General features: G+C 53.8%; 1 protein-coding gene across 2 annotated transcripts in view; it reads left to right on the plus strand.

Annotated features, from left to right (window-relative positions):
- The window catches only part of SLC24A4 (solute carrier family 24 member 4), a 172,059-nt gene that overhangs the window by 125,691 nt on the left and 30,504 nt on the right, over positions 1 to 15,864 (plus strand). For both annotated transcript variants that reach the window (XM_047863003.1, XM_047863005.1), the window contains exons 10-12: positions 334 to 476; positions 4,657 to 4,826; positions 9,454 to 9,658. In XM_047863003.1, the coding sequence (XP_047718959.1) occupies positions 334 to 476; positions 4,657 to 4,826; positions 9,454 to 9,658 (518 nt within the window). The remainder of the gene's footprint in view (positions 1 to 333; positions 477 to 4,656; positions 4,827 to 9,453; positions 9,659 to 15,864) is intronic.

Below are 15,864 nucleotides of genomic sequence, written 5' to 3' on the forward strand. Positions count from 1 at the left end.
GGAGCCTGTCCTTCAGGCTGACCTGAACTTCTCTTATGAGGACAAGCTTTGGATGTGTCTAAGTAGGCGTCAGTCATGTGTTTGGAACTGAAGATTCCTTACGCCCCCAGGAGGCCACTGACAGCTCGTGGAGCAAGCCCTCCGACCACGCGTTATTCTAGGGGTCCTGTCGGGACTGTCAGCTCAGATGAAAGCCTTCGGCTCCCCCTTGCCCCCGGGGATGCTCCTGGGGCCGGGTGTGACTGTGTGTGCACAGGGGCGGCGGGAGGCGGCCCCCCCCCCCACTCCTGCCAGGTGTCTCCCGCGGCTCTGACCTCCTCCCTTCGCTTCCAGGTACAATGTGAAAATGCAGGCCTTTTTCACCATCAAACAAAAGACCATTGCAAATGGCAACACGGTCAGCAGTGAGCTGGAGGATGGTAATGATTACTGTGATACTAGCTCTGATGACCCCTCCCTGCCATTGCTGGGGCAAGGTAAGGCTGAGCAGACAGGAGTGGCCAAAAGGGTCACCAAAGCCTCTCTCCCATGCTCTTTCCTGCACACACACACACACCTTCCCTCTAAATTGTCACTCTCTTACTTTGGGTCCCAGGGCCCTCCATGAGGTGTGGCTCAGATTTACATTTGCACAGAAGGGAGAAGGACGGACAAAGTCAAACCCTCACACCCTGGGGACGTTTGGAGCCTGAAGGAGGCTCCAGGCCTGCTGGGCTTTTTTGAAATGCGGTGAATTACCTCCCCGATCCCTGGGAAAGGTGGTGGCAGGAGGCTGATGACTTGGGGTGACAGAGCAGACTCAGGCCTCCCTGTGATTTCCCACATGCCAGGCCCAGTTCAGGGGGAGGACTCTGCTCTGGAGGGACCTCTGGCTCGTCGCCCAGAGAAACAGCGAGGCTACGGAGGGCAGCCGCGGAGCAGAGCGGGAATGCCCAGAGTGGGCCCCACGGAGCCCTGCCTGGGAGCCCTGCCCCGGGGCGCGGCAGCCTTGCCTCCTCAGCTGCTCTTTGTCCCCGCTGTCTGGGGTTCTGGGCCTCGGGAGCCAGCCCCTGTGGTCCCTGCCGAGCTCCCCTGGTCCTCTAGGCCCACCTGGCTCCCACTTTGGAAGCCACATCTTCATCCACCGGTTACTAAGGGATCCGTCTGTGGGGCCACCTGCCAGCAAGACCGGAGCATCTCCATTCTGCGAGCCCAGTGAGCGTTGGGGCCTGAATGGACCCTGGTAATGAGGACGTGGGAAAACAGATTGGGCTGGCATCTCCAGTCCTTCTTAACCAGCATGCCAGGTGGACTGGCCACCTGAGGGTCTCTCTCCCATGCACCCGGGCAAGTCACGTCCTCTTTCAGGCCACTTTAACTCCTGCGTGGTGTCTGTGACAGGCCAGGTGGTCCCGGGGACCTGTTTGCTCATGTCTGGGACGTGTGGGGGCTGGAGTGTGTACTCGTTGGCCCCCTTGCTAGTCCTTACTCCCGGGTGGATCCGGGTAGTGCCCCTTCCCCTGGACTTCAGGCAAGTTTGTTCTGTCCCGTCTCAGGGGACCCCCTGGGGAAGACACCTGTTGCAGGTGCTTGAGGCAGGAATGAATCTCTCCATATGGGAGAAGGCTTTCTAAAGAAAGCCCCTGGGGAGAAGGTACCAGTGTCCAGCCTGTGGAGCCCGGGGCTGTGTCTGTGTTTCCTGTTGCATAAATGTGGAGCAGCCTACCGGAGGGGGGATCCCGTTTCCAGGACAACCTTCTCAGAGGGGAGGGACGGATGTGGCTGCTGGTTTGCATTTTAGCTCTGCAGATACAGTGGCTCTGAGGTCCCTGTTACAGATCCCCCCCCCCACCCCCCGCCACACACACACACAGTGTCTCAGGACAGAGGCTGATTTCTGCTGGGTCCTGCACACAGAGATTTAGTGCTCCCTGGCCCTCTGCACCTTCATGGCAAAGAAGAGAGATTCCAGGTGGTGGGTCATTCAGGTCCGCGGAAGAAGCCCAGTTCTTCAAGTGCCAGTCCCCAGAGCTACCTTCCACCTGTGTGGGGGAGGTAGGACACCTCTCCCCAGTGTCCTATGGGAAACATATGTCACATGCAATATAGTGGGTGCCTCAGCCACTTCCCTGTTCAGGGCAGTGGGGATTGCTGTGAGGCCGCGGCCCTCCTGGGGCCTTTTCTGGACCTCTGTCATGGCTCTGTCTCCGTTCCTTTTGTACCCAGGGCAGTAGGACCTTCCCCACAAGTTTATTATTTCCCCCCAAATATCTGAGTCCAAGATAATTTCTAGAAAATTGTGAGATTAGACACAGGACTGCTCCCCCACCCCCAAAACACAGGGCAAGGAAGAAGATAGGCCTCCTTCCAACTTTGATCGGGGGGGGGGGGGGGGGGGGTTAGATAAAGACCAAGGAGAAAAAGGTGCAGGCCTGGAATTGGAGAGAAGGGGTCCCAGAGATGCAGCCTTAGGGATTTCGTAGCCGGCTGGCGGAGGACTCTGTGTGTGAGTCACTGCAGGGCAATGCCCCCTCAAATAGACTGAGGCAAGAAGTCCCCAGGAACCCTGCAGGGGCTGAGAAAGGGGCTTCAGGAGTTGGCCTTTTCAGCCAGTGTTGCTGGGAATCTTCCCAATGCGGCGAGCCCCCGCCTCCCTGGTCCTCGGCCTGCAGGCAGGTCCCCCTCTACCCACCCTCCCAAGGAAGTCCAAGACTGCTGGCCGGTAGAGTTTGTCTAGAGCCCACGCATGCGCACACGGCTCTGGCTTTCCAGTTACCGGTTTCGGCACTTCCTGTATCAAATCAACATTTTTAACCCAACCTCTTGACAGGTTTTTGGCCTTGTTACTACCACTCTTGCAAAATGCCTTTATATACTTAGATGTTCTTAAAGGTCATATGGTTCAGTTCACCAGATCATCTCGGGCCAGCTTTCTCTTTTTGGCGGGGGGGGGGGGGGGGGGCGGGGGGGGCAGGGAGGGGCGGGGGGCGGGGCGGGGGGGGGAGCGGCGGGAGGGGGATAACATTCTCCAGCTTCATTTTTTGTTCGGATGTTTGGGTTTTTCTAAAATTCCATAGGCTCCCTCCTTCTGAGCCCAGTGCCCCCTGCCCCTGCCCGGGGATGCCTGTGTCAGGGCTCGTTCTAGAATGGACCTGGACGGAGCCTGGAGCCTGCAGTCTCGCAAGGAGGGAGGGATTCAGGCTTTCCTAGAGCTGCGAGGGGTGGTGGGCCCAGAGGCTCCTGCTCCTCAGAGTGGGACAGAGCCAGGGAAATCGGCTGGGAGAGGGGCCATCCCCAAAGCCGGGGACCCTGAGCATTGAAGCCCCCTGTAGCAGGAACCCTTCTACTAACTCCTTCAAATAACCCCCTGGCCACCATCAAGAATGCTGCCCCCCGGCTCTTGGCATCCACCGCAAGCTAATCACCTCTGGCAATCTCTCTTGGCCTTTGTCTCCTTAACTCTCTTCTAAATTGTAAGTAATCTGCTTTCATCCAAGCGATAACACGCGCATTACAAAAACCAACCAACCAACCGTGACCTCAGCGCAAGCCTCACTGGAGGTTAGTGTCTGTCTCCGACAAATGCATGGTCCTCCCTGGCTTTGTTTCTAACCCACACGCCTCCTGTCTGCTGAGCCTTGCTGCCTGTTTGGGGAGAGTGTGCATGTCTGGTGTGCACTTGTTCGTGTCTGTGCCATTAACTCTGGCGAGGATTTGCTCTTGACGACTCCTGCCCAGAAGGGGACCCTCACCGGGAGCTGGTGACCGGTGCAGAGGGGAAAACTCCACCTGCTTCTGTGTGCTGTGTTCCAGAGTGGTCTCATGACTGGCTCCTCCAGGGCTCAGGAGTTAGAGGTCCAATCCCTCAGGACTCCAGCCCTGAGCGTGTCTGTGAAGGTGGCAAGGAAGAGGCCTGAGGCCTGGAGAGATTTATTCTTCAGCCTTGTGAGGGGGGAGCAAAGGGTCAGAGAGAGCTGCCTCCCTGCCGGAGGGTGTCCGTTTTACTGGAGACCCTGGATTTGGCTAGCAGTTCACTGTGAGCCTTCAGCAAGTCGGCTGTCCTCTTGGGTCTCCCTTGCCTCGTTCAGGGCCTGTGAGCCATATCTTTGCCCTCATTGCCGGCCTCGGGGAGAGCAAAGCTAGATGTATCCTTCTCTACCAGGTGGGGATGGTTGTTGGAACAGCACGTGAACGTGTGGGAAGTTTAGAGCCAGTGTCGTGTGATGCTTTCTAGCATTTTCCATCCTAGAGGGCCCTTGTCAGTCTCTAAAGTTTCCTCTGAGCCTCTGTCAACAGAGGGTAAGAAAGGTCCCCTCAGAGTCACAGGGTGGGAGGGACCCTGTCTGAATTACAGATGGGCTTCCCAGGGAGGCTTAGATGAGGAGCCAGAAGACCCCGCACTTGGCCAAGAGGGGCCCCAGAGAGAGGGGGCATCATCTGGCAGCGGGGCTGGGTGTGGAGTGTCTGCTCATAAGGAGTCCTGTAGCAAGGGACCACGGGGCCCGGCGAATAGCCCACGTCGGCAGGTGGTCCACTAGGACTAAGTCAGCCTCCCCAGCGGGTGCGGGGCTCAGAGCCCAAGGAGGTCTGCAGCATGAGGGGAAGTCATGAGCTCAGTGCTGGGGTGTTGTCCTTAGGGAGACGACAGCACTAATTGTGGCATTGTGCTCAATATAGTGAAGGAGGAGCCACAGTACAGCAAAAACGCGGTGGTGATGGTGGATGAGGTCATGAGTTCCAGCCCTCCCAAGTTCAGCTTCCCGGAGGCGGGCTTACGCATCATGATCACCAATAAGTTTGGGCCCAGGACGCGACTACGGATGGCCAGTAGGATCATAATTAATGAGGTACGTTTGCATAAAGGGCGTTGAGAGTGAGTAGCTTGGGGTGATGCGTTGCGCTTTGAGGAGGCCCTGGCTTATCAGGGCGCTTCCTGCTGTTAGGGCCACCAGGATGTCCTTTATTGCTGCACCTGTTGAAGGAAGGAGGCGCAGACATTCCCTACGGGCAGCAAACGATCGGATCCAGAGGTGTGTTAAGGCAGGCCGCAATCGAGTACCATTTCCACGATGTCCGCGGACTATTTTGTGACGCGCTCCAGTAAAGCTAATTGGAGAAAGGCCAGTCAGAAGTATGGATTGTGTCTTTAAAGTGTCACTTAGAACAAAAAAAAAGGTGAACACATACCTGTTCTCTACAGATGCTACAACTCTAGAAGAAAACCAAGAACAGAGGCGGATGGCAGTTACCTCTGGAAACTGCCTTTTTCACTCTACACCCTGATGGGCCGCTTGAATTTTGTGCCCTCTTTTTTATTTGGAAAAACAAAAAAGTTTTGATGCCATATAATATACACACAGTGTAGCAAAGATGCGGGGTTCTAATTGCTCACCAGTTTGTTCAGTCTTTGCCACATACGTGCGTGTGCATATTGGGAGTTGTGAGTCCTTAACCCTCAGACCCAGGTAGTTATCAGAGAGCTTGAAACTTTGATAGCTAATAATCGGTAGTTAGCACCTCAGGTGTATGCAGGAATGATATCACACAGGACTTAAAGGATGTGTACTTTGAACACGTCTGGATTCGTATGTCCTCCGTGTGGAAGGTGTATTAAGAAAGAGAGTGCGGGGCGCCAGGCGGCTCAGGCAGTGAAGCACTTGACTCTTTAGCTCGGGTCATGATCTCTGAGTTTGTGGGTTTGAGCCCCATGTCGGGCTCTGCGCTGACAGTGTGGAGCCTGTGTGGGATTCTCTCTCCCTCTTGCTATGCCCCTCCCCAGCTCCTGCCCTCTTTCTCAAACTAAATAAATAAGTAAACTTAAATAAAATAAAATAAAATAAAATAAAATAAAATAAAATAAACATTGCAGATTTTGGATCATTCTGAATCATTTTTTTGATTCAAATCAGTAAAATATGAATCAATGAAATTTTACTGAATTCTGGGTATTTTTCATGAGCATGATAAATGTACCCATTGAGTGGGGATAGGGACCACTCTGAAGGATTTGGGTATATAGTATCTTTTTCGTGGGATAAACACCAGGGAATTAATGGGGGTTTTGATGAGCTGGGAAAATACTGTCCTGCCCCCAGATGTTTCTTCAGGCTGCTGGGAAAATCTTGCTCCCCCCCACCCCCCCGGGTTGGGATTGACTTCCCTGGAAGGCAGCACTGGGAGCCAGAAAGGCCAGGCTAGTAGAGGAAATTGAGATAATTTTGTTTTATTTTTAATGTTTATTTTTGAGAGAGTGCAATTGGGGGAGGGGCGGGGGGGGGGGGGAACAGGATCCGAAGCAGGCTCTGCGCTGACAGCAGCAGATGTGGGGCTTGAACTCATGAACTGTGAGATCGATCACGACCTGAGCCAAAGTCGGACACAGCCAACTGAGCCACCCAGGCGCCCCTGGAAATTGAGTTTTAATCTCACATTAGCCATTAACTGGCTTAATCTTCCTGGGCCTCAGTTTCTCTAACTGGGGATGTTTGGCAGGAGGCTTACAGCACTAAAAATTTCAGTGACACACAACTCTGCCTGGAGGCTAACCAGTATCTTGGGGTCAGTGCATCGGGCAACGGGAGTGGGAAACCCAAATGCCCAGATTCAAAGTTGTTTCTTAAGACCCTTGGTCTCATTCAAATGTTCAGTTATTTTAATTCCAAAGTGTTAGAGCTGTTTGTAAAGGTGCAGTTAATCCGTGGTAGATTCTAGTACTTGTGGGACAGATGCCCTTATTTGTTCATCAAGAGAGGGCAGAGCAGCTGAGAGGGTTCTTGCACGGGGTGGGTGGGGGGTGTTTGGGGGCAGCGGGGGGATGTTTGGGGGAACGTGTGAGAGGTATGGCTTTCCTTTACTCCAAGGCTACACCTGACTGTGCTCCCCTGTGGCCACTGCAGTGAGTTGCCGAGGGGCACAGAATTTCACCCATCCTCAGTTTCCCCTGCCTCATGAATCCGTCTCCCACCTGGGTGCTGGTCTCTTTGAGCTGGTGCATCTAGCTGTCATTTCCTGAGCACCTGCTGAGTGCCAGGCAGGTGCAGGATGTTTTACCTGCGTTTCAGCATTAATCCTCTTACCATCCGAAGATGCTACTTGCCATTTATCAGAGAGGCAAACTAATTTGCCGAAAGCCACACCACTAACATGAGGGTAGAACAGGAATTCCCACCCAAACCTGAGTCTAGACTATGTAAGTGGGACTGCACAGATCATTAGGGGCACCTCCTCTGCCCCTTCTTTCTCTATCTTTATTCCCTCTATAATAGTGCCTGCTTGGGTTGCTTTTAATGGCCTCTTCCACGTGGCAGCCCCTGGAACATCAGGAAGTAGTTGCCACCCCCCGATTTTCTCCTTGAATCTAAACACCCTTGGAACCTCACACCCTCCCTGATGTAACAGGGTTCCAGTCCTCACCATCTTCCAGTTTGTCTCTTGCAGCGTGGGGATCCATCACCTCCTTTGTGTTACAATCTATGCCTCTTTTAATACAACCTTAGGTAGCTTTAGATAGTTCTCCAGGTACAATTCTCTGTTGGTTCCTGTTAAGCTAGAATCATGACCTCTTCACATTTCTGCCATTCATGTTGCCATTAAGTCGTGCCTCCCTCCCTCTTTACAATTCTGTCCTTGCACAGGTAGGTTTTTGTTTTTAACTACAGGGATGACCAGTCTTTGGATGCTACTTGGGTTTGTTACACAGGTAGCGAAACACTGTGCCTGCATATGTGGGCTTAAGTCACAGGCATAGATCTCTTTGCTCTTTTCAGTATGCTAAGTGTTATGGATACACTTGTAAGAAAAGAACTTTAAAATCTTCACCCCACCCTAGACTTCATGATTTAGGAGTCCCTGCCTAAAACCAACATGAAGACAGATAAATGGTCAATTCCTTTTTTTTTTAAGAGAAATAACATGTGTCTATTTTCATAATGATATCTTTACTTCTGGTAACCATGAGGATAGGCATTGGACACACAGGAAGAGAATAGTGCCTTGGGGGACACATTCACTGACTCTTTGTTTCCTGGTGAAGAATTGGGAGAGGTATATAAGTGTCCATTGTGTGACAGTCCTTACCCCAAGGCCTCATTCAGACGGACCCACTGGTGTTTGTAATCAGAGCCGGACAAAGGGGAAGTGTGCACAGGAAGGCAGATTCCTTGGAAAGTGAAACCTATTGATGTCTTGAAATGTGGCTTCTGCCTTTCCCTGGCTTATAGAAGCTCATGGACTTGGTGAGGAAGCCAGGCTTCTGCTTGGGTGGAAAGGAGGCGGGCTTTGCCAGTCACTACGAGATGGGGCAGGGAAAGGGACAGGTGGGTGGGATTCTCTTTCTCTTCCTGTCTCTCCCCCTCCCCAACCTGTGCACACACGCTTTCTCAAAATAATAAACTTAAAAAACTAAATAAGGGGGGCCTGGGTGGCTCAGTCGGTTGAGCGTCCGACTTCGGCTCAGGTCATGATCTCACAGTCCGTGAGTTCGAGCCCCGCGTCGGACTCTGTGCTGACGGCTCAGAGCCTGGAACCCGTTTCAGATTCTGTGTCTCCCTCTCTCTCTGACCCTCCCCTGTTCATGCTCTGTCTCTCTCTGTCTCAAAAATAATAAATAAACGTTAATTAAAAAAATTAAAAAAAAAACCTAAATAAAAGGACTGCCAGTGTCAGGTGTTAACAAGGATGGGAAGCCATTGAAATTCCAATCCGTTGCTGATTCGAGTGCGAAACGGTTCACCACGCGCCTGCTACGTGGCCTCGAATTGCCACTCCTCAATACCCAAGGGAAATGAGTGCGTGTGTCCAGAAGTGCACAAATGTTCACGGTGACATTGTTCATAATAACCAAAGAAGGGAAACAGCCCAGTGCCCTTCAGTGGGCAAAGGATGCATTGCGGGTTATGCAACGTATTACTCTACAGCCGTGAAAAATAGTTAAGTTGCCGAGTCGTGCGACGCCGTGGATGGATTTCACAGATATTGAGTGAGAGAAGCCAGACACAGCATAATACATATTATTTGAATCCATTTATACGAAGTTCAGGAACAGCTAAGCGATGTTTGTAAAAGTCAGCGGAGTGGTTACATATAACGGGGCATATGAACCAGGGAGGTGCCTGAGGGAGTCTTCTGAGGGGCTGGAAATGTTCTGCATCTTGATGTAGCACATCATCGAGCTCTACGCTTCATAGAAGTGTACTTTTTGCACAATATACATTTTAAAAATTAAAAACAATGATGGAGGCTTTCCCTGTGACCGTCTTCAGGCAGCTTGTAAATGCCCGCCGGAGGAATGGGCACCGCAAATGGAAATGAGCAAACTTAGATGGATTCCAAGGTTCTTGGGCCAGTTCCCAGGCAAACTGGCCTCCAGGGGTGTGTTCCAGAAACCTGGACGGGCTGTGTGCTTGTAAGGAGCAAAGCCACCGTGCGATACTCTGTAACATGTCTTGGCGTCTGACTTGCCTCCTGTCCACACAGCGGCAGAGACTGATCAACTCGGCAAACGGTGTGAGCAGCAAGCCGCTTCAGAACGGGAGACACGAAAATATCGAGAATGGGAATGTTCCCGTGGAAAACCCTGAGGACCCTCAGCGGCAACAGGAGCAGCACCCCCCACCCCCACCGCCACCCCCAGAGCCCGAGCCCGTTGAGGCTGCCTTCCTGTCCCCCTTCTCCGTGCCCGGTGAGTCCTGGGGTGCAGGGCCCTCGGGCTAAGCTGTGGTCTTCAGGAGGGAGGCCCGGACCCATGAGGAGCGGTGGGGGCGGGGCTGGTGTGAAGGGTCGACATTAGGTCACCGGGATTCTTTGGAGACACTTGATAAATATGTCCTAAGTATTGATGGATTAGCGCTGCAGTGAGACGCAGGCATGCCCGGTGTAGGGGAGCCTGTGTGCCACAGAGCACGTCGGCTGGAGACACGGAGCGGGGAGGGGCACCAGGAACCCCCAGTGACTGCACTTAAATGCCCAGGGCAACTGGTCTTTCCTTTGCAGTAAGAAAAAGCAGCCAGCACTGTTGTTTTTATGGACCTGCTCAGACTCTCCAACCCTACATTTGCTGGGACAGGACATTCTAAGGCCACAAATTACACCTTATACAGTTATACCTTATACATCTGACGTCTCCTGCTCGTAAATAGGTCAGATCAGGCCACCACTCTGCCCTAAGTCCTCAGCATTTTCACCTCACTGAGGTGTGATCTCTGAAGTTAGTGTCCTCTGACTGTCAGCTCCTTGCTGACCTCACCTCCTGCTCTTCTTCGTGTGCCCTCTGCTCCAGCCACACCGGCCTCCTCACCATCCTTCGTAGAACATACCACATACGCCCTACCTCAGGACCTTTGCACTTGCCCGTCGCCAGAATGCACTTTCCCTCGTGGTCCGTAGGGCTTGCTCCCTCACCTTCTTCGGGTCTCTGTTTAAATGTCTCCTCCACAAAGGCAGGGATCTTTGTCTGTTTTGCTCATGCCTGACACACGGTAGGTGATTAGCAGGTGTCTCTCCAGTGAGTTCACATACAAGAGGAGCCCCAAACACGCCCAGGGTACCTTCATCTTTAACCAAGTTTCTTCAAGTCCTAAATAGGAGACAAAGCCCCCCCCCCTCCACCTTGGAGTTTTTATCTTGGCATCTGGTCATTCTGAAAGGCGGAAGAATTCCTTTTTTTTTTGTCCAGAACTTGATGTTTTTCTGAATAGAATTCTGTGTTTAACATCAGGCTCACAGAGCACCTAATTTGGGAGGTGGCTCTGTGGAGAGAGAGGCTGTCCAGTCCCTCATCCCCATTTTCTGGGATGACTCTTGCCCCCAGGTAGATGGCTTGGGCCTACCCAGCTGCAATACTCTGCCACTGTGGTTTATCTTTTCTCTTTTTTGAGAGAGAGAGAGAGAGAGAGAGAGAGAGAGAGAGAGACAGACAGACAGAGTGAGCAGGGAAAGGGCAGAGGGAGAGAGACACAGAATCCGAAGCAGGCTCTAGGCTCTGAGCTGTCAGCACAGAGCCTGATGTGGGGCTTCAGCTCACGAACCGTGAGATCATGACCTGGGCCAAAGTCAGATGCTTAACCAGCTGAGCCCCCCAGATGCCCCCTCGTTTATCTTGAAAATAGAGCTTTTTGGGATCACAGGGCTGCCTCGGAGTTACTCGATGAGTGTCTCCAGGGTATGCCGATCACAGCTTCCCAGGGTCTCTTCCCAAAATTCAGGGTCTGGTTCTAAAACACAGACATTTCAAAGCCTGGCATGGGACCTGGGAATCAGCATTTTCAAACCTTCTCTGGGGGATTCGTGGGACCTGGCCAGATTAGAAATTGATGCTCTTGGTCAGTACCTCCCAGCCTTCTTTCACATTAAGGGCAGACCGGGAAAGTGAAATGTTTTTCCGTCACTGAGGTCGCAGAGGGGCCCATCCTTGGGGTTCAGGCCTCCCCAGGTGTTCCTCTGCTGACCAGAAGGCTGAGGGGAACCGGGTCTCTCACGTCCCTGACACGTCCACCCACCTGCTGGAAGACTTTGGGGGAGCAAGGGCTGTACTCAAGCGCCTTGTCTTGTGGCCTGTGGGTCGCGCTGTGCTTGGGCGGGAGCTTGGTCCCTGGGGCTGGGTGTGGGGGTGCTGAAAGAATACGTCGTCTTCTCCAGATCCTGGGAACCTGTATCCGATTACCTGTTCGGACACATTGCAGGAGAGAAGATCTCATGGGGCAGGATCCCGGGAGGGCAGTGTGTCCACCCGAAGCAGAATCTGCTCCAAGTCCAATGAAGCGGGACAGGGCCCTGCCCCGCCTAGAATTTTTCACTTCTGTGTTCATAAGAGGTCCAGGCATAGGCCCGGAGTCTGGAACCCCAGCTACTCCCACACAGCCCTGCATCGTAACACTACCAGCCCACTTCCTCTCCCACATCCACACAGGGCAAGCACAGGGCCTCAGGGCTGCAGGCACCCCAGGGTTTCAGTTCTTCAGGGGCTGAGGACCAGATGCACTGGGGGCTGGGATGTGGTCACACGGAGGGAGAGGCAGCCGAGGTCCAGCCAGCCTTTCCGGGGAGGAGCTACCGTTCCATGAGTCGTCTTCTCCAATCCCAGGAGGTGGGCGACAGAGTCCCCGTTTTGCAGATATGGGGCCTGATGGGCCACAGCCACCACCCTTCATGGGCCACTTCATGGGGATCCTTGTCTGGACGTTGCCCACCGTCCAGGACTCTGCAGGAAACCGAAGAAGGGATATGTCCTTCTTGACAGCTGCTGTTGAGGCAGCCACATGTAAGGACCACTCACCTCTCCATTTCCTCAAAACCTTGAGTTTGGCAGGATTGGGTGGGGTGAACCCCAAGGCCTGCTGTCCCTTCCTTGTTTTTGTACTGGGACCTGGCGCTTCTCAGAGAAGTGACTGCGGGGAATGGGATCTAGCTCCCTGTGCAGGACTCTGGGCAGGTCACGTCCTGGGCGAGATGGGGAGGGGGCCTCTAATGCTGCTATCTTGCCAGGGCTGGGGACCAGGGAGCTCCTGGGCTCTGTGCTGCCTGTCTCCGGCTCCAACCCACAGGGACCTCTGCCCTTCCTGGTGGCCCAGGGCTTCCTGTTGCTCCACCTTCTTCCTCAAGCCAGAGGCTCCAGGACATTCCCCAGGGCCCAGCTCGGGACAGAGCCAAGTGCAGGGAGCTTCCTGCCAGGGCTTGCCTGTCCTAGCCCTCAGGAACAGGCCGGGCTTCCTGTGTCCCTGCAGAAAGCTCTCTCCCCCTTTGTTTCCCCAGGGGTGGATGTGTTTCCAGGTGTTGCCTTGGAAACCACAAGGTACTTCCTGCTCCTCCTCTTGCCCTCACCTCTGCCTCCTCTGAGGAGTGGGGGGTGGAAAGGGAGCTGTGTGGCTTTTGCCCATCCAGGTGTGTACAGCGGGCAAGGAGAAACGAGGCTCGTGTGTGGCAGAGGTTTGTAGGAACTTAAGGGGGCCCAGAGCCTCTGGGAAAGCCCACGTCTGGCTCCAGGCCCTTCGGCCACCCACTCTCGCTCACCTTGTTTTCAGTTCATCTCTGATGGTAGCTTCACAATGATCTGGGGCTGGGGGCCGGCCCCAAGGGCACTTTAGGGGCAGAGGGAGCTAGTGGGCTCCTAAACTGGGCCCAGGAAGAGATCATGGGCGAGCAGGGGTGTGGATGGGAGGAAGGGAGAAGCCATTCCTCTGGTCAGCTTGAAACCAGCCTAGCTGCGGTGTCAGGAATAAATCGAGACCCACTGGTTCTGTTCACAGCTCTTCTGTGTCATCAGGGGCAGCCTGGGAGGCAGGCTCTGGAATCCAGATGTCCTGGGTTCAAGTTCTGGTTCTACCACTCACCAGCAGGTAGCCCTGGGGAAGCTGTTTCGCCTCCCTAAACCTCTGTCCCTCAGTTACATTAACTGAGTTATAACTGAGTTATATCCAGCTTTTCACATCTTTCCCTGTTTGGACTACAAGCCATGTTCTGGAAAGGTCACAGGTGCCAGGATCCCTGGAGGCCGGGAGCTGCAGTCATCCTGTGCGTCAGGGGGCACCTGCTGTGTGCCAGGAACCCAGCTCTGGGCACTTTGCAGATAAGACAGTGTTTCTTTTCAGTAGATATTTGCGTACAAGACGGTTGTGGGCTTTGGGGATGCAGGTGGGAACAGGACAGCCACGGTCTCTGTTCTTTAGGAGCTTATAGCTGTGTGGGGTAAGTCCAAGCAATTAACTACGGGAAGCGTTCCTTAACGCACCGCTGACAGGTGGAGGAGGGGCCCCAGCCTGTGGCCCCCAGGCTCTGCCGCCCGCATGAGGGATCACTGGGTTTGTGGGTTGGAGCCGGAGACAGGCAGCAGCCGCCTGTCCCTGGTGCCCACCTGGCGGCCTTCGTGCCCACCTGAGTTGCTGCTAGTATTATATTGACATCAAATGTAGCCTTGTTCTTCCTACTCCGGGCTGCAGAGGCTGGTTAACAAGCTTCCCAGGCCAGCTGTTGGCTGGGGGAAGAGGAAGGGGAGAGAAGCTTTTTCTCCCATGGAAACTGGCCTGCAGCCTGGGAACTGCTCTGAAATTGCCAGCTGGTGACCGTGAGTCCCAGCCTGGCCGGGGAAAGCCCATCGTGCAGGCCGTTTGTGGTTGACTTGTGGTCTGTGAGGCCCCCGCTCTGTGGACCAACGGGACGCCTTTCTTCTGCCCCCGAAAGGGGAAGGGAGTCCCATCGTGTATACCGGGACGCTGGCCACTGTTCTCACAGCGCTGGGGACTTGCTGGATGTCAGGCATGGAGTGAAAGGTCAGGGAACCAGGCTCTTAAGGGGCTTCTGTGTCCCCTGCCCTGTTCTAAGAACTTTCTGTGTGTTTTCTTTGATTTAATCTTCACAACGCGTGAGGTGGGGACAGTTCTCTCCATTTTGCAAAGCAACGGGAGGCACAGAGAAGTGAAGCGACTGGCCCCGAGAGGCTGTGCGACTTCCCGAGCCACACAGCCATTAAGTGGGGAGCCCTCTTCCAGCCTCTGCCTCTCGAGCTGTGGACGCCATCACAGGCTGGTCCCCTGGGCAGCAGAGTCCCAGACCATGAGCCCCAGAGCTGTCATAGAGCAAGCAAATGGCCTCAGGTGTGTATGTATCCTGGCCCTACGAGGCAGTTGAGCGCCTGTCAGTGGAGAGACTAGGATGCAGGTGTGCCTTTCTGAAGTCCAGGGCCTTGATTGGTGCTGGAACAGTAACAGGAGGTAAAACTCACCGAGCGCTACAGTGGGCCAGGCAGGGCACTTGACGTATTAGCCCGTCGAGTCCACACGACAACCGGGAAGGTGCGTGCTATCATCCCCATTTCCCATGTGAAGACGCTGAGGCGCAGAGAGGCTGTGTTGCTCAAGGTCTTCAGGAGGAGGGGGCAGAGCCAGGATTTGCACACTGGCATTCGGACCCCAGACGCACTCGGGGCGGCACGGTAGCCCAACCAGCGAATTGCCAAATAATCTGTGGCAAGGAAACTGTTGAAACGAGCTGAATGACGGGCCTTTTGGGGACCTCACATGCTCTCATCAGGCCTTGGATGGCACGGCTGCACCTTCTCTTCCTTCAATGTAGTAGAACTCAGCACAGGCGACCTGGAGGTTTCAGGACGCTTTTAGGGCTTACTCTTCCCCAACCCACCCCATCTTTCTCACTTCTAGGTGGCACTGGAGCAAGCTGCCCTGGCTGGGAGGAGAGCAGTCTATTTAGTCTTTTAAAACACTGTTTGGGGCGGGGGGGGGGGGGGGGCGTGCTGCAGAAATGGAGCTCTAGAAACCCATGGGCACGTTCTTGCTGCTGAGCCCCTTGGCACATCCGTGAAAGCGGTAGAGAAACCCGGGTGCCGTGCGCTCATTTACATGTGAAATTCCGCACACGGTTCCCGTCTGTTCCAGGCCCCCAGAGACACGGCTCTGTACGGTGGAAAGTCTCTTGTTCTTGCCTCTGTCTCAGGAGCCACCAGAGAAATGGTCTCGTAAGTCAGAGTCAGGATTTCAAAGGAGCGTCCGTGTCCTTCACCGCGAAGCCCTGAGGTGGTCTCCTCACAGCCCAATGAGAACAAACGCTGGCGGAGCATTTTTACTTTTTAGTGTAACAACTTCATCCTTTTTAAATCTTATCTCCGGTGTAATTAGCACAGTGTGATATTAGTTTCGGGTGTATAAGCTAGTGATTCAGCACTTCTATCCATCGCTCCGTGCTCCTCATGATGAAGTGTGTCCTTCACTCCCTAGAACAGCCGTATGGATACAGCGGTCGCTTACCATAGGATTCACACCTTTAAAGTATACAGTTGAGCGGTTTTTAGTATATTCACAAAGTTGTGCAGCCATCACTGCAATCCGTTTCGGAATATCTGTACCACCTCCAAAAGAGGCCCCTTTCCCCGTTAGCAAT

This window comes from Prionailurus viverrinus, chromosome B3, assembly GCF_022837055.1.
Source record: "Prionailurus viverrinus isolate Anna chromosome B3, UM_Priviv_1.0, whole genome shotgun sequence".
Classification (NCBI taxonomy): domain Eukaryota; kingdom Metazoa; phylum Chordata; class Mammalia; order Carnivora; family Felidae; genus Prionailurus; species Prionailurus viverrinus.